This window comes from Bombyx mandarina, chromosome 09 (genome assembly GCF_030267445.1).
Source record: "Bombyx mandarina strain Sakado chromosome 09, ASM3026744v2".
NCBI classification, from domain to species: domain Eukaryota; kingdom Metazoa; phylum Arthropoda; class Insecta; order Lepidoptera; family Bombycidae; genus Bombyx; species Bombyx mandarina.
The window spans coordinates 3,976,427-4,000,725 of NC_143216.1; the positions used below are offsets into that span (position 1 = coordinate 3,976,427).

A 24,299-nucleotide genomic window follows, 5' to 3' on the forward strand; every position below is an offset into this window, starting at 1 on the left:
CTCTGACTCGGAGATGGAGGTCGACCTCGCCCCCGCCTCATCGACGGATGGATTCACCCTGGTGCAAAAGGGTAAGAAGCGTGCCGCGGAGTCTCGAGCTCCCGCGGCCGCTAAAATTAGCAAAGCCGCGAACGCGTCGCGCCTCCGCCCTCAGACTCCCGTTGCGCCTCCAGCCCGTGCCACTCCGTCGCCGCGTCCGGTGGCACAAAATAAAACCCAGACCCCTCCCCCGGTAATCCTTCAAGAGAAGGCAGCTTGGGAACGAGTTTCCCTGGCCCTTAAGGCCAAAAATATAAATTTCACGAATGCCCGTAACCTCGCGAACGGCATTCAAATTAAGGTTCGAACACCCGACGACCATAGGGCCCTCTCTTCTTACCTCCGTAAGGAGCGTATAAGTTTCCACACGTATACGCTCCAGGAGGAGCGCGAACTCCGTGCCGTTATACGTGGTATCCCTAAAGAGTTGGATGCCGAGCTCGTTAAGGCCGACCTTCTCGAACAAGGCCTACCGGTTAACTCCGTACACCGCATGCATACAGGCCGCGGAAGGGAGCCATATAATATGGTTCTCGTCGCCCTCCAGCCTACCCCCGAGGGTAAGCAAATATTCAACATCCGAACGGTCTGTAGCCTTTCCGGAATCGCAGTCGAAACCCCACACAAGAAAGGCACACCTAGCCAGTGCCATAACTGCCAATTATACGGGCATTCTTCCCGTAACTGTCACGCGCGCCCCCGATGCGTCAAGTGCTTAGGCGATCACGCCACGGCCCTATGCACTCGCGATCAAAAAACCGCGACGGAACCGCCTAGCTGCGTCCTGTGTCGAACACAGGGTCACCCCGCAAATTACCGCGGATGCCCCCGAGCCCCTAAAATAAATCGACGCGTCGCCCGCCAAAACCGCCTCCGAGCTTCCGGCCCAGACATCAAAGCCTCGGCACCCTCTGTGTCGCAGGCTAAGCCAGCGTTCGTTCCGGCGCCGGTGCCCAGTGTCTCGGCCTGGGCGAAACCGCTGCCGTACACGAACACGGCTACAACTCCCTCCTCCGCAATTCGTCCCGCCCCCGCGACTCGTCCCTCTCCCGCGACTTGCCCTCCGACCGCGTCCGACAATCTCGCTTTAGCGATCGACTTCTTTCAGTCGATCAACTTTGAGCGCGTTAACGCTTTGGGCGACGCCATTCGCGCTGCCTCCACTGCACAACACTTTATCGCCGTTGTGCAAGAATACGCCGACGTATACGCGTCATTAAATACGTACGTCCTCCCCTCACTCCGCCGGTAATCAATGGCGTATATAAGTAGAATAAAGCCCCTATCCGTAACGATAGGATTTTTTAACGCTTACGGTCTCGCAAATCAACGTGATCAGGTTTCTGACTTTTTGCGTGACCATCAAATTGATATATTTTTAGTGCAGGAGACCCTACTTAAGCCCGCGCGCCGTGACCCTAAAATCGCGAACTATAACATGGTCAGGAACGATAGGCTCTCTGCTCGTGGTGGTGGTACCGTCATTTACTATAGAAGAGCCCTGCATTGCGTTCCGCTCGATCCTCCCGCGCTCGCTAATATCGAAGCATCAGTGTGCCGAATCTCACTGACGGGACACGCGCCGATCGTTATCGCGTCCGTTTATCTTCCACCGGATAAGATCGTTCTAAGCAGTGATATCGAGGCGCTGCTCGGCATGGGGAGCTCTGTCATTCTGGCGGGCGACCTAAATTGTAAACACATCAGGTGGAACTCACACACTACAACCCCGAATGGCAGGCGGCTTGACGCGTTAGTCGATGATCTCGCCTTCGATATCGTCGCTCCGCTAACCCCGACTCACTACCCGCTAAATATCGCGCATCGCCCGGATATACTCGACATAGCGTTATTAAAAAACGTAACTCTGCGCTTACACTCGATCGAAGTAGTTTCAGAGTTAGATTCAGACCACCGTCCCGTCGTTATGAAGCTCGGTCGCGCTCCCGATTCCGTTCCCGTCACGAGGACTGTGGTGAATTGGCACACGCTGGGCATCAGCCTGGCTGAATCTGATCCACCATCGCTCCCGTTTAGCCCGGACTCTACCCCGTCTCCTCAGGATACCGCTGAAGCCATAGACATCTTAACGTCACACATCACCTCGACATTAGATAGGTCATCGAAACAAGTTGTAGCGGAGGACTTCCTTTACCGCTTCAAATTGTCCGACGATATTAGGGAACTCCTTAGAGCTAAGAACGCCTCGATACGCGCCTACGACAGGTATCCTACCGCGGTAAATCGAATTCGAATGCGTGCCCTACAACGCGACGTAAAGTCTCGCATCGCCGAAGTCCGAGATGCCAGATGGTCTGATTTCTTAAAAGGACTCGCGCCCTCCCAAAGGTCTTACTACCGCTTAGCTCGTACTCTCAAATCGGATACGGTAGTAACTATGCCCCCCCTCGTAGGCCCCTCAGGCCGACTCGCGGCGTTCGATGATGATGAAAAAGCAGAGCTGCTGGCCGATACATTGCAAACCCAGTGCACGCCCAGCACTCAATCCGTGGACCCTGTTCATGTAGAATTAGTAGACAGTGAGGTAGAACGCAGAGTCTCCTTGCCACCCTCGGACGCGTTACCACCCGTCACCCCGATGGAAGTTAAAGATGGAAGATGGAAGTTAAAAGTTAAAGACTTGATCAAAGACCTACGTCCTCGCAAGGCTCCCGGTTCCGACGGTATATCCAACCGCGTTATTAAACTTCTACCCGTCCAACTCATCGTGATGTTGGCATCTATTTTCAATGCCGCTATGGCGAACTGTATCTTTCCCGCGGTGTGGAAAGAAGTGGACGTTATCGGCATACATAAACCCGGTAAACCAAAAAATCATCCGACGAGCTACCGCCCGATTAGCCTCCTCATGTCTCTAGGCAAACTGTATGAGCGTCTGCTCTACAAACGCCTCAGAGACTTCGTCTCATCCAAGGGCATTCTCATCGATGAACAATTCGGATTCCGTACAAATCACTCATGTGTTCAACAGGTGCACCGCCTCACGGAGCACATTCTTGTGGGGCTTAATCGACCAAAACCGTTATACACGGGAGCTCTCTTCTTCGACGTCGCAAAAGCGTTCGACAAAGTCTGGCACAACGGTTTGATTTTCAAACTATTCAACATGGGCGTGCCGGATAGTCTCGTGCTCATCATACGGGACTTCTTGTCGAACCGCTCTTTTCGATATCGAGTCGAGGGCACCCGCTCCTCCCCACGACCTCTCACAGCTGGAGTCCCGCAAGGCTCTGTCCTCTCACCCCTCCTATTTAGCTTATTCGTTAACGATATTCCCCGGTCGCCGCCGACCCATTTAGCTTTATTCGCCGACGACACGACTGTTTACTATTCCAGTAGAAACAAGTCCCTAATCGCGAAGAAGCTTCAGAGCGCAGCCCTAGCCCTAGGACAGTGGTTCCGAAAATGGCGCATAGACATCAACCCAGCGAAAAGTACTGCGGTGCTATTTCAGAGGGGAAGCTCCACACGGATTTCCTCCCGTATTAGGAGGAGGAATCTGACACCCCCGATTACTCTCTTTAGTCAATCCATACCCTGGGCCAGAAAGGTCAAGTACCTGGGCGTTACCCTGTATGCATCGATGACATTCCGCCCGCATATAAAATCAGTCCGTGACCGTGCCGCGTTTATTCTCGGTAGACTCTACCCCATGATCTGTAAGCGGAGTAAAATGTCCCTTCGGAACAAGGTGACACTTTACAAAACTTGCATAAGGCCCGTCATGACTTACGCGAGTGTGGTGTTCGCTCACGCGGCCCGCACACACATAGACACCCTTCAATCTCTACAATCCCGCTTTTGCAGGTTAGCCGTCGGAGCTCCGTGGTTCCTGAGGAACGTTGACCTACACGACGACCTGGGCCTCGAATCTATCCAGAAATACATGAAGTCAGCGTCGGAACGGTACTTCGATAAGGCTATGCGTCATGATAATTGCCTTATCGTAGCCGCCGCTGACTACTCCCCGAATCCTGATCATGCAGGAGCCAGTCACCGTCGACGCCCTAGACACGTCCTTACGGATCCCTCAGATCCAATAACGTTTGCACTAGACGCCTTCAGCTCTAGGAGCAGGCTTAGGGACCTCGGTAACCGTACTCGTCGAACTCGACAAAGAGTTCGCCGTGCAACCTAACCCATGAATCAGCTCGCTGAGTTTCTCGCCGGATCTTCTCAGCGGGTCGCGATTCCGATCCGGTAGTAGATTCATTCGCGAAGCAGCTACTCTTGAGTTGTTAGGTCTCCTTCGGAGGCGCTCGGGTAGCTGTTAGCAAATCCCACCCCTCCTGGCTGAGCCTTTGCTCGCCCACCTGTCCTGGTGAAACTGGAAAGGCCTCCGGGCCACCAGTAATCCTTCAATCATAAAAAAAAAAAAAAAAAAACAACGTCGTCAGGTTCGAGCCCCGTGAGCTCACCTATTAGTTAAGGTTACGTTGAAATAGTCTCTCAAGGCTCTCAGCTTAGGTAGAAAAAAGTGGACTCACGGGGCTCAAACCGGGAGTTTTGCTAACCACCGGATCGGAAACGCGACTCACTGAGAAAATCCGGCGAGAAACTCAGTGGGCTGTGTCTATGGGTTAATTTACTGGTCGAGCGACGGACTGTTACAATATATCCTTAAACTAGAAGTTTTTAAAGATTGTTGAACGATCGAACGATTGTATTGTATTTTATAAAGCCTCGAGCATACCCGTCGTTCGTTAATTCATTAATTCACCTATAGTAACTGTACTTTTGAGTCAACTAATGCAAATTCAATTCTAAGCTCAGCGTCAATCATAGGTCCCAATCAAAGGCAGAAATAGACCGACCCTGAGTTCCTAATGCGTATCTACTTCTGTCCACCCTTCCAATTTATTTTAACTCATCAAAATAACACTTGACTAGGCTGATGCGGCAGTTCCTGGAGACGAGTGCATCGGAGCCAGGGATGTCGCGCGCCATACTGGCCGCCTACAAGGACGAGTTGCTGCGAGGGCCGCCGCGCGCCCCGTACGAGCGGAACTAAGCGGCCTCGCCCGACGCACTCACGACCTTATCGTTTACTTTACCGTCAACGTTAGTTACATCACTAGTCCTTTATTTGTCTACGCCAGCGGTCGGGGAACTTTTTATTTATTTATTTATTTGTTTATGTACACACAAAAAATAAGACATAGTACAGAGTAATAGGAGAATTATGTACAAAGGCACTACTTATTTCTTTAAGAAATCTCTTCCAGCAGACCTGCGAGAGGATTATGAGAATAATAATTAAAAGTGGATAAGTTGATATTACCCCATGGCGAAGAACAAACAAAAACCCGCAATCGCTTCTTTTTTAGCATCTTTCATATTATAGCCCCCATGATAATTTTGAAAAGAAAACAGTAACTAAAAATTTTACGATTCTAAAGAAGTTTCACTTCAATATATTCTTTTTACTCACAAAAGTTTCATTTTTACCCCCTAAAATTTCATTTTACCCCCCATTTGAGATAATTTACCCCGGTTCCCCGACCGCTGGTCTACGCTATGGTTACGTGCTTAAAGCCTCATTGTGGGCGTCTACATTTGTGCTAATTTCTGTTTTAACTTTTTTTTTAAGCTAGGTCATTAATATGTACGTCTTTCTCGGTTCGGCAAGTTTCTGTAGCGATATTTTATATTATCTATGGCGAAGCATGAAACCGCCCAAAACGTGCTACAGGCAGTTTTCGCGCTTCAAATTCGTGCTATGTATAGAAAGAGATAGTTACCGCATAAAAAGCTCGCGTCAGTGAAGGACAGAGATAGTTGCCGAATAAGATTAAAAAATACGTTCGAATTGTTTGTTTAGAATAAAATGAGTTGGTTCCCTAATCAAATATGACAGACATTTTAGTTTTGGTTTTTTCATTTATATTTCAGACTATCGATGCCATAAACACGTTGCTATAACCTATAATGAAATTAATATTTTGTTATTAATGCAACTTGTCTATTTGTTATTGTGATTTAGTTGTTTCGAATCTTGATCACGGGCTAGTTTCCGGAGGTCGAGCATGCGTCCTGCGTGCGGAGACGTAGGTGTCGGTTTCCCTCGTCATTATTATCTGTATGTTTTAGTATTTATAGCATGAACGTTTAGATCAAATTAGAGCGTAAAACTTAAACATACGTAGCATGGTATTATAATACACGTTTTGTAATTATCTTTTTTAGAATAAGTAGTATTGTTGCAGCTATTAATCCAATGTCTATTTTATGAATAAAAAAAAAAACATTAAGGACTTAATACATCAAAAGTTTTCCATCGGATTTCGCCATCACAGCTAAGTAATTTTGAATGTTGCCAAATATGTGGAAAAAAAATGCGTTTAATGTTTAAACCGCCATTTCATTTCATACCATTTCACGAAAATACCAGTTTTATTATGATTTCAAAGAATAGATAAAAATGAATGCTAAGTGTAAGGTAGAGAAATGTTAAATATTTAGCTAGTCAAATATTTCTTCATATTTTTCTACCTATTTCTATATATTCGGGCTATGTGCATCTTTATGTTGTATGACAATTTTTGCAGACTACAATAATTATTGCATTTTTACGTGTTTTAGCATATCCAGTTGCATATCTTTTGTAACGTTTTTATAAATTAGTCTCGCTGAAGAAATCAAAAGGTTTTCCGGCAACACAAATTTGCACATACTCATAATTTAATCTTCGACTATATAAAATGCATATTACAAAGTCTTCTATCTTCTTGGAAATGTTTAACATACCTATTAGAATCAAACTCGTTTATAAGATAAGACTTGATTACCTTATACTAATACGGCATTCTTGGGAACGATGCTGTAATGTTAGTAAATCGCAAATTTACTATATTTATATTATTCTTTGAAATATATTGTGGATTTAATAAAAAATAATGGTTACTGTCATTGGCATTTTTAATCGTTCTACCTTCATTTAACTTGAAATATGGCTGACACTTAAGTCGAGCTAATATAATTTCAAGATAATTTTGCGTTACATATAGAAATTAGAAACCATATTCTGAATGTCGATTTCTAGGGCAATGGCACCTGCTCGATAGAGGACATTCCCCTTACAGTCGTTTGTCATAATAATTATTACGTTCAACCCTAAACAGGTACGAGCATTTTAGAATATGTCAACACTGACGTCATGATTATGAACAGCAGTTCAAAGGTGCTATGTGGAAGAAAATAGTTATATATAATAAAATTATCCAGTACATAGTAAAATCATTTTATTTTTCTCAAGTATTTCGAATAAATTCCGAGATAAAACTGTTTATAGTTTTCGGAATATTGATATTGGTGAATATTTAAATGATATAAAAACGTTATAACTAAATTATTATTACACAGGTGAATTCATACTTTTTATGAAAATGTACTTTCCGATTTAAAAATAAAACTTTTCCTATAATATTTGTGGTTGTGTTTTTAAGTTTACCATCGTTAATTTCAGAGTAATATACTTAGTGGTCTAAAGAATTATATCCGTAACATCATCTACTCAGTGTGCTCCGTGTTAGTTTTGAACGTTCTCGATAGCGTAAACTCAAATTAGTATGCAGTTGGAACAGCGCCCCCAGCGGCAAACGTAGGCATACGTTCCAATTCCATACAAATTTGAGGTAACTTTTACGCGATCGAAAACGTTAAAAAACTCGCACTAAGCACATTGGGTTAAGTCCTAGTTTTGTTTTCTACCCAATTATTAGCTTCGAAGGGCTATTCTGATTTCATTTAACGGGTAGGCGAGCTTACGGGGCTCAACCTGAGACTTTTGGTACCATTTGCGCTAGTTAGAATCAGTGCTTCGCTGAATCTACCACGGTATCGGAATATCGGAACTATTTTTCAAATCCGGTGAAAAATCCAGTGGGTGGCGTGTTCTTCTAGTGATGGAATCATTTAAACTATTGCTCACTTTGGTGTTGGAAAAAATTTGCAACATACGATACAAAACAGTGATAAAAAGTAGTTCCATAAACAGAAATTCCGAACGACGCGAAATATTACGTTTCATACTTCAGTGGAAATATCGAAATCAAAATTATTATTTATCTGTGATCTTAACTGTCATCCCTAGACGTTTATTTAAATTTTAAACTTAATACAGATCAGTTTAAAAAAAATTACACATGCCAGACTATCTTTTATTAAAATCCACATTAATGACATTCAATAGATTTTATTGTTATAGTGCTTAACCATATTCACTGACAACTTAAGGTTTAGACTCATGTTTTATATGTATATTTTGTTTTGTTAATGACAAATTTTGGTGTAAAGGCACCCCTATCGTTGTGAGTTTCTATTTTCTTTAATGACAACCCTAAACACATTAGTGCATTTAGTGCTACTAAAGAAATAAAAAACTGGACCACTGAACTGTTTTGTGTATTTTTATGGATATTATATGTAATCAAAAAGAAAGAAAGGATTTAAATAGTGAAATTGTGTCAGATATTGTCAATTGCTCATCACAATCACATTTCACTTAAACAGCCTTAATGCTAATGGAAATCTTAATTTTTATTAGAATAAACAAAAAATTAAGTGTGTATTCCCCTAGGTACAATTTAAATGGTATAAATTTAATACAGACTAGATAATGGAGGAAAAGCATTTTGTTTACTGACAACCACTTTCTTGTGTTGGTATGAGATGTATCCTTTGATTTTTCCATCATATATGAGGTTTGCAACAATACATTGAGTTTCATCTGAATCAACATCTTCCTGTCCCATGATTTGTAGAGCTGCCTCGAAGCTGGCTATGTCTATCTGATGTGAATTCTCCGCTAAATATACTTTCCTAAACAAATTTCTATATGCTGTAATCTTTAATTTTTCTACAATCAAATAAATACCAGCCGTTATGAAGAACTTTTCATGTTCCTCCATAACCATATCGATACCACGCAAATCTCCATTTTTCACAGCTGATATTAGATCCCAGAATTGTAGCAAATCATATTTCTCTAGTAAATATTTTGCGGGCATGAAACCCAACAGCATTTTCACAGGAACTAAATAAGTTAGAATGAGTCTTTTATTTCGTATGCTTCTTCTGTGACAATTTTCAAAAGCAAATGATAAGTATTCATCAGCTAGACGATAGTCTGAGTCAAACATGGCTTTACGGCCCACAAAATATCTGTATGTAATTTGTTGGGCCAGTGGGAATTGATCTTTGAATGGTGAAGAATCAATGGCTCTAATCAATGGTTTGCAAAGGTGGAGCTTGTTTATCCTGAAATATACTTTAAGAAGTTGGTTTACAAGGCACAACATGCCTATCTTTTTGGTATCCACATCTGAAGCTCTGTTGTCAGCAGCACAGACTCTGAAGCAAGCTAATAAGCTCTCTGCTGCTTTTTCCATAATTTTACTGCCATTTTGAGCTGAAATATTGACAAATGAATTTAATTGTACAGAATACAGATTATTTAACAAAATATTAACTAAGACAAAACTCATGCAAGTATTTGAGATAATTTCGTCTTTTCGACACTGTTCCACCATAACAGAGTTGAATCCTACCACCTGTGAATATACTGAGCACTTGAGCTTGTCATTCTTCAAACAAGATTAAGGAGACAAATCTTCAGTAGAAGGGAACTTGCACTTATACAGCCACCAGATGATGAGTGGTTACTAGAGTCTGTAGATGTTACTTTGTGAAGTCTGCCTTAAGTGATGAAGTTTAAGGCTGAATTGTATAGTGTAATTGCTGCACCATTCTTCAAGCTAGAATACATGATTTCTTTACTACAGAAACAAGCAGTTTGGTAATACCTAGTTATGCAAACTTATAACACAACCGACCACCATAAATACTATAAGATCTCATTTCTATGACACATTGATTTCCTTGGCATTTGAAGATTTCAATATGAGTACTCCAGGCATCTTATTCTTAATGCCCTAATCACTTGATAATATTAACATCTTATCTTAGCTCTTGAATGATGTATGCAAATTCATACTTACGGCTAGATGCCTCTGCTTTCTGTGCAACAAGTCTAAGATCTAAACATGCAGCATACATAACCGGAAGGCACCAGTTCTCTTCTTTCTGTCCCTGTAATAGCTTTACGACAGCAGCCACACATATACTCTGATGATCATATGCCTCAATATAATCACTTGCATATAATGCCTGGAATGCAAAGCATTTTTTTTATTGCTTAGATCGGTGGACGAGCTCACAGCCCACCTGATGTTAAGTGGTTACTGGAGCACATAGATATCTACAACGTAAATGCGCCACACATCTTGAAATATAAGTTCTAAGGTCTCAGTATAGTTACAACGGCTGTCCCATCTTTCAAAGCAAAACGCATTACTGCTTCTGACTGCTACTGACTCAAGAGGTCTTGCCACCAGCAAAAGTATTTGACGAGAAGCTAATAAAACGATATATTTAAAATACACTTAACAGGTAATATTCGCCCTAGAATTATTGGTTGCAGTACCTAGTGGCCAGATTAATAATGGTACATTTGCTATTTTTTTATCTATATTTATCAATTTAAATCCATAACTAAATTCATATATCTCACCTTAAGACATGATAAGTGTGCAATTACAAGTTCATCTAATGGAGCAACACAATTTCCTGTTACAAGGGTTGCAATATCGCTCGATAATAGATTCCTATTGTAGACATGTTCATCTCTTAGAGACAGCAGTCTAGACAATATGTTACCTTGTCCCGTTCTGTACATACGTTCCACACATTGTATGTATTGATTAAGAGTGCCAGTTATCATCGACATTGTGGTTAGATATTACTGGATTTTTAATTTTGAATGACTAATTTTAATATACAAAATTACAAGAATGTAGTTTTTCTTATAATTTCGTCAATCGACATTTCATGGTTGATTATCAAAGAATCAGAGTTTATTAGCGCAAAATCGGTCTCATGAAAACATTGAAAATTTGTTTTCTATAAGTTTTTCATCCCATGGATAGGCACACGGAAAGAAGTCTATACCGCTAAAGCATTTGGAAGGCAAAGACTATATATACTTATTATGTGAAATGGAATGTAATTAAGTGGAATCAAATGTTTAATTAATTTTTTAGATGAAGTGAATTATAACAGCGGCAAACATACATTTTTTTTGTTTGAGACACAAATTGCAGGCATCATACTGTACTGTGTTCCATTTAAAAAAGTAACTAGTGCAGCTATTAAAGGAATGGCTTCGCAGTATACTAATTTTACATTATATTTTACAGTGCTCCCAGTGTACATCGGAACATAGGCATAAGCATTAACACAGGTGCGAAAAAGCTAGTGAACCACTGTTTTATACGTTTAAGCATAAACTAAATGAACAAAATGTAACAAGTCACATTAATCCCTTTCTCACGATCCCGCCTAAAGGTCTTGAGCTTTTCGTGTCTGTTACACGAGAGTTTGTTATTTCTACCAGTTATCCAAAGGGAATCAATTTTTATATTAAATTAATGTACCATATTTGCAGCTAAAAATACATATGTAATGCCTACATCTATCTGACGCAAACAGTACATATTAAAACGAACATCAATCTGTGCACTTAATACACGAGAGGGCTTGGGACTTTTTGGTGGGAATGCGAGGAGTGTAGTTGTGAGATTTGTTTTATTTAATTTTTGATGAATTTTTGTCTATTAAGTGTTTCTTCAGATTTAAATGTGTGGTTTATTAACTATTTAGTATCTTAGAAAGTGCTCGTCCATCCCGTTTCATCTCGTCTCGTCTCGTCCCAATTCGTTTTCATTTTCATTTTATGACATTTCGTGCATTGTTTTATATTAATCAGCTTCTTTCATTTCATATCACTTTTCATAAGAATTAAAAACAAGACTTGACCTACTTGACAAAGGGTTTAGTTACCAGGTCATAAAATCCCTAAAAATAAAAAAAAAAGACTTTGTTGTTCTTTATTTACACTCCTAAGTTTTGCTTAGATCACATTTTAAATTACGAAATAAAATGGAAGAAAACGTTGCGTTGGATTCTAGCAAACAAAAAAAGTTTATCAAATCCATTAAAGGATTGCAAAAAACTATAAAGGTAGTATTAATAACTTTATATATTTGAGACTAGGTTATAAAAAACCAGTGTACTTATTCTCATTTATATCACAGAAGAAAAAAACGCAAGTGAATGATCAGACCCCCGTCACCCCTAAAGTACAAGAAGAGAAAATAAAAAAAAAGAAACGTGTAAGAGGGCTTGTTTATTTGGGACATATCCCACATGGATTTTATGAGGTTGGTTACAATTCTTTTTTTGCTTTAATTGGTAAACTACCGTGCCACCGTCGAAGAAGAGCCCCTGTTGTTAATAGACTGCTTGGAATAACTTGAATTGTTGTAAATACCAATAAAAAAAACGTACATAAAGTCATTTATTCATTTATTACTGGTCGTAGGTCTTGTGAGTGGGCGCGGGTGGGTAACAACCACCCTGCCTATTTCTGCCAAAAAAACTATACTTTACAAATTATTTGCAATTATTTAGACTCATGTCTTTTGTGGGTTTTTTTCAGCATCAAATGACACAATACTTCAGTCAGTTTGGAGGTGTTTCTAACTGTAGAGTGATCAGATCAAGGCGCACTGGCAGATCTAAAGGATATGCATTTGTAGAGTTTCATGATCCTGCTGTCGCACAAATTGTTGCTGAGACTATGAATAATTATCTCATGGGGAAAAGATTGATAAAAGGTATACAGTATTATGTATGGGTGAAGGTCAATAACCATATAAGCCCATTATACCTCATCTAGTGTGTTAAGCCATCACAGGAATCTTAAATGCTTAAGGCAACCTTTTGATAGTCACTCAAATTATCCATAATTTTAGAATAGGGTTTAATTTACTCACAATAAATAGACACAAATAGGCAATATAGTAAACAAACAAGACAATCAGTAATTATGAGACATACTTTAGTTCTTCATTCAAATATTTTCATTGTGATAATTTTGTTCTAGTTCCTATAGTAAAGTGATCTGATAATAATAGCATGGTACTAAATATAACCAAGGCTGATGATTTGTGATGTAGACAGAAAACACTAGCTATGCATAAGGACATGAATGCGCATCTATAGTTTATCATTAATCATAAATTTTTTATAAAAAATACCTAATAAAAAAATTCTCAACACAAATCAATGAATGAATTCTGTTTGTTGGGAAGTCTAAAAAAATTTAGCAATCTTACAAGAGTGTCACTACTATATTAACATGTTAGTATTCTTAATTGTCAATCCATTTTGGATTCTGTTATATTATTATATTAATGTTCCTTAACTAATAACTTAACTTACTGGTGAAACAAATTTATTTTGGCTAAACCTGGCTGACTGGTAAAAAAATAAAAATACATTCATTTTCAGCTGCTTACATACCACCTGATAAACGAAGATGGGCCATGAGATACACATGGAACCCTCAGAACAATCCTGTCTTAAATACGAACCTGAAACTTAAAAAAGTATGTATTAGAAAATATTAATTTCCAAATGCCTATAAAGATTGCCCAAGCACAATCTAGTGTACTTAGTATTATTAAAGTAGATAATGTATGTTGCACATGTTAGTGGTTTTTTCAAATTGCTAATGCCAGTTCTCTATATCTATTAGAATTGTAAGTTTTACTGTTCATTTAACCTATTTGTTGAATTATCTTAGTGAATGAAACTTGTTTTTTAGTAAATATACATGCCCTTGCCTTGTATGTGGTTTTTACACCTATAACATAAAATTCTAACAACAGCAATTGAATGTGGAATTTTTATTGTAATGTTTACTATTCAATAGTAAATTTATTGTTAAAATATGTTCTTTGAACACTGAGGATGTGTTGATCATAAAATTACCATAAGGGATATATTGCACCTTTAGAATTATAGAGATCCAACCCAAAAAATGTTTTTTTTTGGAGTACATTGAAAAAATTTTCAAACTGAAAAGACGTAGAAGAAGGGGACGGTGTGAAAGAGATGGACAAGTTTGTCCCTTTATAAGTGAAAAACGTCAGAATCTAAGTCCATTTTTTAACTAAAGTCCAAATAAAAAAAAAAAACGAAATGGGTCTCTTTAATTCTAAAGGTGCGATATATCAAATATTTAATAAGTAACTAAAAATAATCAATTGTTATTAAGCAATACAACGCAGTAAAGAGTGATGCTGAAGAATTAAGAAGTGCTCGTAAATTAATGAAAAGGTAAGTTAATTATTTTACTGAAAGTATTGAGTTTACAGTACTAGTGAAATTTGTTACATTATCACCCAAACTTTTTTTAATAAACCAGTTATCATATAGACGGGTGAACAAGCACACAGTCCACTTGGTGTTAAGTGGTTACCATAGTCTATAGACATCACAGTGTCAATGCTGCAACAGAAATGAGTAGGTTGGTTGTACCTACTAGTGCCACCTTGTATTACTAGCTAGCGACTAAGATACTAAGAAGCTACTAAGATCAAAACAGCTAGCGACTAAGATACTAAGAAGCTACTAAGATCAAAACATGATCAGCATCAATAAAGATTTTAGTAAATTAATTTTAAATTATGTTCTTTACTTGCTGTGTGCATGTATCTAATTAATTCTGATCGAAGCAAATATTTCGATCGAAGAAACTTTGGGAAATTCTATGATGAACCAAAATAATATTTCTAAAGAGGACAAGAACTAGTAGATTTCAAAAAAATATTAATTATATATCTTAATTCCATGTAAGTGCTAATAATGAAATTAAATTATCTACACTATTCTATTTTTCAATTTCAGTTTAAATAAAACAAAGAAAAAGTTAAAGGAATTGGGCATCAATTATGATTTCTTCATGCCTGTAGATATCCCAGAAGAATTAACAGAAATTGAGTAAATAAAACAAGGTTTGTAAAATGAATTCGTTTCTCATAATACAATGCATTAACCTGATTTCTATTAATGAATGACATCATGGTCTTTCCATAAAATCTCAGCTCCTATATGCTATTCAAAGTGTCAATGTGATTATTGTATTGATTATTATTGCTTGGGTATGTTGTTACAGTACCACAAGCGACAGTGAGAAGTTGAAGCTTAAGAAGCAGAACAAAAAGAACCCCATCAGTAAACAATGAAAAAAGAAAAAGCAATGTATAATATTTAAGTCAAAGTAAATACAATACAAGAAATGTTTTTATTTATTTTCTGCATTTTATGCTTAAGTGCGCGGCGTCAGCCACACAAGACCCGCTGAGAAAAATTGACTACCGACTAAACCTCACTGGGCTCCGACACTCCGACTTCATGAAACCCACGGTACCGCATAATGAGCGCCAAAAGTCCGCCTTCGCCGATACCCATGCTGATAATAGGGCGGGATTTCATCCCCGAGAAGATCCCGGGCACTGAGAACGGCGCACAGGAGCCACCTTACGCCGCCTCACCACTGGACCGACAGTCGAGCACCAGGCGCCCCCGCACCCGGAACACGATGACCTCTACGGGAGACAAACGTGAGCTTCGCGCCCGCGCCGCTCATTCCACCTTCTTTAAGGAGCCGAAGAGGGATCCCACTTCCTTTCGTGCTCCTCAGCGTCACGGGACGCCATGACCAGGTCGCTAAACCTGGCCATGGCGCCCCGAGCGCGTGTTGAGCGGCATCACCCGGATGCTCGCACTGGTGGTAACCCGGGTGTGGCTTTCTCCTTCAGATCATCCACAAGTACCTCTCGAAGCAGCTATGGCCCGAGAGAACCTGCATAAGGTGGAAAGAGAGCACGTCGTGTGATCTGAATATGCCTCCAGCACGGGCAGGGTGCGCCAGCCGGTCATCGTCCTCGTCGAAACCGTCGCTTGCGACGAAGGGCTCGACGAGTAAATTAACCCTCAGACACAGCCCACTGAGTTTCTCGCCGGATCTTCTCAGTGGGTCGCGTTTCCGATCCGGTGGTAGATTCTGCGAACCACGGCTCTTGCTAGGGTTTGTGTTAGCAACGTCATCAGGTTTGAGCCCCGTGAGCTACCACCTACTAGTTAAGGCTACGCTGATATAGCCTCTACCTTATATAGCCTTATATATATATATATATATATAAGGCTATATAAGGTAGAGATATATATATATATACTAGCCTTGAGATAAAAGGTAGGAAAAAAAAAACGTTGCGCCAGAGGGTGACAGGAGCTCGGCCAAGTTCCTTCAGCAACCGCTCCCTCCACTTTTTTTTTATTGCCCTTGTAGTCAGACGAGCATACGGCCCACCTGATGGTGAGTGGTTACCGTCACCCATGGACTTTAACAATGCCAGGGGCAGAGCCAAGCCGCTGCCTACCGCATACCTACTTGGCGTATGCCTAGGTGAGGTGCAGTGCGCCTCCACCGAGCGAAGGCGTAGGCGCCCTCCTGGAAGATCATACTGTATCCCCTGATGACCCTCACCGCGAGCGTCCGCTGAGCTCGGAGCAGCAGGACCGCGCGGAGAGTGCGGGCGACCACACGGGAGCGCCGTACAAGGCCATACTTTTTTTTTTAACTACCTATGCTGATAGCCTTGAGAGGCTATTTCAGCGTAACTTTAATTAGTAGGTGAGCTCACGGGGCTCAAACCTGACGACGTTGCTAACACGAACCTTAGCGAGAGCCGTGCTTCACAGAATCTACCACCGCATCGGAAATGCGACCCACTGAAAAGATCCGGCGACAAACTTTTTCTTGAGATCAGGACAGGTAAAGAAAAAAGATACTAAAGTTAAAAATGTAAATAGATGCAATTGTTTACAGGTACCATTTATTTAATTTGAAAAATTATGATACAAAAAATATTTTTTATAAATTATATTAATTCTTATAATTACCATTACTCTTTGATCACACATTTTCGTAACTAATCTTAAGGTATGTAAATATTGAAAACATTGTCAAAAAGTTTTCGAATTCCCAAACAGTCGGTCTACATTATTGTAAGAGCCCTTATACCCATTATAGGGAATTTTGCTGTTTATGTATATAACTAATTTAAAAAAAACTATTTATATTTCTTATTCTAACTAGTTATGGATTCGGTGTATTGAGTAAAAAAAACTAGTTCTTTAGCCCCATGCAGTCTGTAAATTAGTAATAAAAGTTACTGATCTGTGACGTCATCACACATTGAACTTAATATTGTTACGTAATTAAACCACTGCAAAAGTTTTTAACCTTGCAGTATATTGATAGAATATAATATGATAAATTTCTTTTTGGAAATTTAGAAACAGAACAGAAAAGTTTTTAAAGTAAACAATATTTTTTAATGTAATCAAACATTTGTTACTATGAACGATTGAACTAATAAATAATATCGAGTTGGTCGGAGACATCTGCCTGTACAAATATAAAATTGGTTCTACATGTACACAGTACACAATTAGGATAATATCATCTACCTTGGAAAGTGTCGGTTGTACAGATCATCCAAGTTAAATGAAATATGAAAACCGTCCTTATGGCTCCTCTTCACAATCGGCCATGATGGGCGATTATAGAAACTCACGATAGTGTAGAGGGCATAAATGTGTGTGATCGGCCATCATCGCGTATGATCGTGTGCAATCGGCGTTGTGTCGGTAGATCAAAGGAATTATGGCCCATGATTGTGTGAGCGTCCACACCATCACCGATTAGTCAGGATGCAGTTGTCTCGAATATGTGTCAATTGTGTCGACTTTAAAACTATGGTTGCGTGGACCTTGTTTTGTTCCAATTGATAGCCACCACCCACCACCCTCTCTTCCTCAATCTTGTTTATCGATAACGGTAGGCAGCGGCTTGGCTCTGCTCCTAGCATTGCTGAAGTCCATGGGCGACGGTAACCACTCACCATCGGTTGGGCCGTATGCTAGTCTGTCTACAAAGGGGATTTAAGAAAAAAAAAGTTTTCACGATTCTTTTTTCGCGCACATTAACTAAATGACTATATGAGCTAACTAAAAATATTGCCGCAGCCACGATCTCCTCGATTTCCCGATACCTAGACGTCTTAACATATCAGTAGACAGTCAGTAAATAAACGTTCACGATTGTGTGGAGAGTTGCCCCATCAGGGCGGCGATGATGGACGATCGTTTGTTGGCCCATCATGGCCGATTGTGAAGAGGAGCCATTAAATATAATCTATTGAGTTCCTTCGTCGAGTTTCACTACGACCGGCCTCTCGTCTTCATCGTCAGCGTCTAGACCAGTGAAATCCCATTGCAATTTGTCAGTCAGGTTATCTTTGAAGCGTTCAATCATCGTCAAAAGTCTGCCGTCGACTTTGCTAACGTAAGCCGTGCGGAAAAACTCTCGGAGTTTCTTGTATACTAAATTTTTATTCATCACTATATCGGCTAAGAAATCTTCGGGCATCTCTTCGATTTGCACCTCAATAGTCCTAATGAAGTGAAAGAAAACACTTCTGTATTTGTGTATGGCCTCGTCACACGAACATATGAGTATGACGAGGCTCTTCCAGTGCTCAAAAGCCTCTAGGGAGTGCCCAATCAAAAAGCACAAATATGCGAATTGCAGTTCTCCTATGATGTGTAGAGGTCTGAAAAATAAAACACGTATAAAGAATTTTAGATTTTGGCTTTTGGGCATTTAATCATGATGTCAAGAGTTGAGACTTTACTTTAGCTTCCTGATAACTTGGGCACTGAATAATGCTTAAAATATCCATCATGTATATTCAACTGTATAATATGTAATCAACATATGTTATATAGTATGTAATCAACATATGTTATGTAGTATGTAATGAACATAATATATTAAAATGCCCTCAGATTTCACTTAAAATACTAACACAGTTAAAAATAAATACTTACTCATTATGCTGTGCTATCATGAGCTCTAATGAGTATGACTGATCTAAGTAATGTTTCGTGATCTCCTCTGGTGTTGCATCCGGTGGATATTTATCTTGAGGTATTTCTGTGAATCTCATAGCAGCTCCTGTAAAGATTCACATTTTAGAATTCTTTTATTTTTTTATATATTGCTTACATGGGTGGACGGACGAGCTCACAGCCCACCTAGTGTTAAGTGGTTACTGGAGCACATAATATACAACATAAATGCTACCACATTCTAAGGTATATAGATAAACAGCTGCCCCACCCTTCAAACCGAGACACATTACTGCTTCAAAATATTATTTATTTGTTTCATTAATTTACCTGGAACTGGTTTCAAATCTGGTAACAATGACTTTTCTTTCTCTTCCCTTGTGATTCGTTTAGCTCTCTTAGCACTTGAGTGTCCGGCAATCTGTTCTTCACTGAAATCCTCTTTAGTGGGAGATTTTTCGTTCTCCTGATTTATTGAACTAGATGAAGACTTGACTCCTCTTGGTCTTTCTGCATCAGTCATCGATAAAAGTTCAACTGATGCTCTTATCATTCCACTTTCTGGTGCCAATTTTGCTGCTAGTTCAGCTGACAATAGAAATTAAACTTAGTACAGATTATTGATATAAGATTCTGGAATAACACAATATTCTAAAATTTCTTGTATGAGTAATTTTATCTTATACAAGCCTAAGTTTACGGGGCTCAAACCAGGAGTGTTGCTAACACTGGCTCTAGCAATAGCAGTGCTTTGCAGAATCTACCACCTGATCGGAAACGCGAAACCCTGAGAAGATCCGGTGAGAAGCTCAGTGGACTGTGTCTATGGGTTAATTTTACTCATTAAGCCCTTCATCGCAAGCGACGGGTTCTGCGAGGACAGTGACCAGTCTCAATACAGGCTCATAATGTGAACTACCACCAACTTCAACAAGACTAAGTTCAAAGATTTGTTGGGCAAGTATTTCTTTAATTGAAGACACCAACCAGTGATCTGTGAAGACAGTAACTTCCACTTCTGCCATATTTCATATGGATATGGAGCAAGATGTCGGTCCAAATTAAATAAGTTATCTTTCAAACGTTGGATGCTCTCATCACTGATCTCTTCCTTGCTCAAATCTTCAGTTTTTTTGTCCCACATTTTCACAAGAAATTCTTTTTTGTGAAAGTAATGCATGAAGCCAGATCTGGAATTTAATCAAGAAAAGTAATTTATTGAGGCATGCAAGTAACAATAATATTGATATCAGTCTCATATAAGTTCAATAATAATACACGAAGAAACTTAATAAGCTGTATACATATATTTTGTGCTTAGAATATGTAAATTCTGAGTGTGAATCTGATATCGAATTACCATATTAAAATTAAGTGGTAAGATTCCAAAAACAACCTCCAAACTTGAATTCTGTGAGTACTAGGATTGTTTTTTTAAAGTATATATAAAATGCACTTACCTAGGTGCAATATCGCCAGTACCTTTACTGACAGCAGAGTAATGAACATAATGTAAGCCTGGAGGAATCATTTTAACGCCACGAAAATCTTCCTCCGTGTTCCAGCACTGCATATCGATGCCAAACTGGGTTTCTGAAGGGACTCCCAAGAATACGAACGTGCCCCCTTCCACTAGCAGCTTTTTCGCTGTTTCTTGATCCATATCCAACTATGCTCCCGAAACAATGAAATATGAATTAATGGTATGATAAAAATACATACAACCAATCAATCAATGTGTTTACATTCGTGAGTGTCAAACGTCAATGTCAAAATCTCGACGCGTGCCGATTTGAATGTTTCTGAACGTGGAAGGTAGGTACAATGCAGACTGAAGTAATATGATAGAATAGATTTTTTAATAATTTTCTTAGGTTTGAAATAATGTTCTTTTTCTCAATTATGTAAAACAATGTTTTAAACATTAAAAGCACCATAACCCAATACGATTGTATTTAATAGTAACTAAGTGATGTGTCTTTGGGGAGCTTAACGACAAAGGGAAGATCTTCCACCGAGCGGATGATATTGCTCGGTAGACCGACGGTCCAAATGTTGTTATTCGGAACTTGTATATATGCGCTTTATCTTGAAAATGTCGTAAGCGAAATTCAGGCATCTGTCAATTATCTTGCGTTGTATGATGGCTACCCGCCACATCACTCGCCTCCGAGACTGGAGGTCGTGTCATATTTAGTTATCGTTGTCCGTGCTGAGATTAGCTTGCAAGTGCCAGTACTGCTCGAAGTTTGCGGTGAGTCGAAACTGAGCTTGAATGCTGCGTGATTGTCGCCAGTGCTGCTTGAAGTCTGCGGTGAGTCGAGACTGAGGTTGAATGCTGCGCGATGAGGCAGTGTAGGTACGTGCCGTAGGGCCAGGAAGCGCGGTGAGTCGGCTGCGATGGTCCTGTTGAGACTGCGATGCTGGTTTGCTGTGGGACGACTGTCGATGACTTGCTTTTATCTGCGAGAATACCGGGATTGTGGTAGCCGAAGTTCTTGATGCGCTGATGATGAATCAGAAGGTTGCGATTGTTCCGTCGCAGGTCACCAGTTTGGGGAGCTTAACGACAAAGGGAAGATCTTACACCGAGCGGATGATATTGCTCGGTAGACCGACGGTCCAAATGTTGTTATTCGGAACTTGTATATATGCGCTTTATCTTGAAAATGTCGTAAGCGAGATTCAGGCATCTGTCAATTATCTTGCGTTGTATGATGGCTACCCGCCACATGTCCTTCACTTGTTCTATTTGTTTATTTTTTCAGTGTGGCTACCTTTATAACCCAATTCATTTGAAAAACTAAGTTTATAAATATATCATGTTTAATTTTCGGCATATGATTTATAAAATCGTAGCTTCTTTAAGAAAAGAAGATAAAAAAACTATAGTCTCCATATTGAGGTAAATTTTTCAGATTTCGGTATAAATAATCAAGGTAGTACCTACTGTATTCCTAACTTAGTCTGCAAAGTTAATTAATTTGTTATTTTAAATCTGTCTGCTATCTTAGGATTTATTTTTGTACATGAGCACAGAATCACGCCTTTTATAAAGTAATTTCTCTAGAATAGATAAGACAGATGAGTACATTAATTTATATCTCTGTAACGCTTAACGGAGCTACTCATAATAGAACAGAGAATAAGTCAGCAGAGCGTATATTATGAAAAACTACGACGAAACCCAAATTTGATGAAATATATTGATCGTACGGACTTTTGAGACTCTCACCTCACCACTCGAATCTTAAAACGGAAGCGCATCTCGAAGCGTGCCCGCGTCGGGAGAATTCGCGGTGAGATCTAATCGCGGTGCTGGGGAGGGACATCTCCTTGCGGCTGTCGTCGCTCTCATGTTAAAGGACTAGAGTTCGTGCGAGGCTTTGCGAACTGGTTATGGTGTTCCATGAGGCTGAGGAGTGCGAAAGGGAGTGGGATCTCTCTTCAGGTCCTCAGCGAAGAAGGCGAAGTGGGCGGCGCGGGCGCGAAGCTCCCGTTCATCTCCCGTAGGGGCCGTCAGGTACAGGGTCCAACATAACCCGTTCTGTTCCCCCCTCAATATTAAGAAACCAGGTCAACGGGATGAGCACGATAGGTGATAGATTATCTAGATTAAGGCCAAGACCAATTACAACCCTGTCATCAATGCGAGTGCTTTCGAACATAGTATATAAATATACTGGTATGTTTAATCTTATTATGATAATTAAGATTTTAAAATTATATTCATAGTTAATCCCTTTAGTAGTAATAATATATTACAAGGCACTATATTTTACATGAATTCAGAGAATGAATTACAGAGGGAAGACCATAATGCAAAACCTTATGGTATTTTTTATTCCATCACCTTAATTTTTTATAAAAAACGTCTGGTGTGGTTCGGATCGGACGATGTTCAAGTTAACTGAGAAATAAGTAATTTGTTTTGTCGTATGCAGAATTTGAGATAAGAACACATCCGAGAAAAGTTTAATTATCTACTCAATTTTATAAGACAAAAAAAAAAGTATTGTTATTATTACATTTCTGTTACGTCTCTAATATAGTTTGACTTAATCAAGTAGGTATATTTTTTCACATACGTACATAGTCTCGTCCTATAAAGTAATGGAAGAAAAAAAAGATCCATTTTTCGGTCGCCAAAACAAATTCCGACCGAATTACGTCTAGATTTTTCGAATTTTTCAGCGTGAAGTGGGCAACACAGCAGTGCACTGCAGCACCGCACCAATTTTTTTTGTTAACACAGCGTATTTTTTTTGCCTAATTATTTTCAACAGGTGACGAATTTCACGTCTGAAGTGCAGAGTCGACGAGACGGGACCCAGAAGCGCTTTCAGTTTACCTGTCGTTCGTAATTAGTGGTTTACACTAGTTGACTCAGTGTAATTTGAGTTTGTTTGACGTCGGAAACTTGTTCCGCCCTGTCGCACCGCGTATATTGAGCCTTAAATTAAACCAATACCATACAGGAGAGTTATGTTAGACGATAAAAAGTGTTCTACTAGATGTTTTTTGTAAAGCAAACTTGGTTCGAAAAAAAAAGGATACATGCCATTTTATTTTTTCTTCCCTTTCATCATGTCAACGATAGCAGTGAAATCAGCGTACAGATGTAACATAACAACACTTTTTTCTTCCCTACTTATTCTAGTAACCTCGAGGGGTTATTCTAGATTCGCCGAATTAGTAGGTGAGCTCACAGGGCTCAAACCTGACGATGTTGCTAACAAGAACTCTAGCAAGAACCGGGCCTCGCAGAATCTACCACCGGATCGGAAACGCGACCCACTGAGAAGATCCGGCGAGAAATTGAGTGGGCTTAACGACACCAATGACAGTTCAGTACGAGTTTCTTAACGTTCTTGATAGCGTAAAGTTAACTCAAATTTGTATGTCGTTGGAACAGCGCCCCTAGCGGCAAACGTAGGCAAACGTTTCAACTCCATATAAATTTAAATTAACTTTTAGCGCTATCGACAACGTTAAAAACACGTAGGTACTAAGCACACAGTACATATATAAGGCATATATATAAATACTATTCAGTATGTCTGAATTAATAAATAAAAATATTTGTAAAATATAACCAGTACTAAATTAAAGCCAAAACAAAGTCCCTAAAATCGAAACCGGAATTCTTGGTGTTCGATTTTTGATATCGCTGACGAGCAGTATTTCAATTGTAGCCACTAGGGAAATTAGGATGTAAATTTCCATTCGCTCGCTCCTATGAACTATACTCAAGGATTCTTTGTTTTCCGCGGAAATTTAAGGATACGTATCCTCCAGGGTACCACTGATATGTAGACAAGAGGATCGAACTCACCTCGGGTAACTGAAATGAAACT

General features: G+C 39.8%; 4 protein-coding genes across 4 annotated transcripts in view; 2 read left to right on the plus strand and 2 right to left on the minus strand.

Annotated features, from left to right (window-relative positions):
• Window positions 1–6,969, plus strand: part of LOC114240785 (uncharacterized) — a 124,215-nt gene extending 117,246 nt beyond the window's left edge. The window contains exon 14 of the mRNA XM_089729679.1: window positions 4,951–6,969. Coding sequence (XP_089585805.1) covers window positions 4,951–5,071 — 121 coding nt within the window. The 3' untranslated portion in view covers window positions 5,072–6,969. The remainder of the gene's footprint in view (window positions 1–4,950) is intronic.
• A 315-nt stretch (window positions 6,970–7,284) lies between these two features.
• Window positions 7,285–11,068, minus strand: PCID2 (PCI domain-containing protein 2). Its single transcript, XM_028171514.2, has 3 exons — window positions 10,631–11,068; window positions 10,059–10,227; window positions 7,285–9,469 (listed from the first exon to the last, which is right to left on the minus strand). Exons 1-3 carry the CDS (start codon window positions 10,844–10,846, stop codon window positions 8,661–8,663), a joined length of 1,194 nt encoding a protein of 397 aa, XP_028027315.2. The 5' UTR covers window positions 10,847–11,068; the 3' UTR covers window positions 7,285–8,660.
• A 582-nt stretch (window positions 11,069–11,650) lies between these two features.
• Window positions 11,651–15,263, plus strand: Nopp34 (nucleolar phosphoprotein). Its single transcript, XM_028171503.2, has 7 exons — window positions 11,651–12,138; window positions 12,213–12,338; window positions 12,617–12,794; window positions 13,471–13,568; window positions 14,240–14,301; window positions 14,872–14,978; window positions 15,140–15,263. Exons 1-6 carry the CDS (start codon window positions 12,058–12,060, stop codon window positions 14,966–14,968), a joined length of 642 nt encoding a protein of 213 aa, XP_028027304.2. The 5' UTR covers window positions 11,651–12,057; the 3' UTR covers window positions 14,969–14,978; window positions 15,140–15,263.
• Window positions 15,264–17,341: 2,078 nt separating this feature from the next.
• Window positions 17,342–20,705, minus strand: LOC114240825 (protein AAR2 homolog). The gene is made up of 5 exons (XM_028171512.2): window positions 20,403–20,705; window positions 19,930–20,132; window positions 19,273–19,530; window positions 18,922–19,048; window positions 17,342–18,644 (listed from the first exon to the last, which is right to left on the minus strand). The coding sequence occupies exons 1-5, from the start codon at window positions 20,603–20,605 to the stop codon at window positions 18,227–18,229; spliced, it is 1,209 nt and encodes a 402-aa protein (XP_028027313.2). The 5' UTR covers window positions 20,606–20,705; the 3' UTR covers window positions 17,342–18,226.
• Window positions 20,706–24,299: the final 3,594 nt, after the last annotated feature.

Coding starts and splice junctions, on each gene's coding strand:
- PCID2 (XM_028171514.2), bottom strand. CDS start 10,846: ATGTCGATGATAACTGGCACTCTTAATCAATACATACAATGTGTGGAA. Junction 10,228..10,630: donor CACACTTATCATGTCTTAAG/GTGAGATATATG, acceptor TTTGCATTCCAG/GCATTATATGCAAGTGATTA. Junction 9,470..10,058: donor GAAAGCAGAGGCATCTAGCC/GTAAGTATGAAT, acceptor TCAATATTTCAG/CTCAAAATGGCAGTAAAATT.
- Nopp34 (XM_028171503.2), top strand. CDS start 12,058: ATGGAAGAAAACGTTGCGTTGGATTCTAGCAAACAAAAAAAGTTTATC. Junction 12,139..12,212: donor GATTGCAAAAAACTATAAAG/GTAGTATTAATA, acceptor TTTATATCACAG/AAGAAAAAAACGCAAGTGAA. Junction 14,302..14,871: donor GCTCGTAAATTAATGAAAAG/GTAAGTTAATTA, acceptor TTTCAATTTCAG/TTTAAATAAAACAAAGAAAA.
- LOC114240825 (XM_028171512.2), bottom strand. CDS start 20,605: ATGGATCAAGAAACAGCGAAAAAGCTGCTAGTGGAAGGGGGCACGTTC. Junction 19,531..19,929: donor ACTGTCTTCACAGATCACTG/GTTGGTGTCTTC, acceptor TTCTATTGTCAG/CTGAACTAGCAGCAAAATTG. Junction 19,049..19,272: donor AGATTTGAAACCAGTTCCAG/GTAAATTAATGA, acceptor GAATCTTTACAG/GAGCTGCTATGAGATTCACA.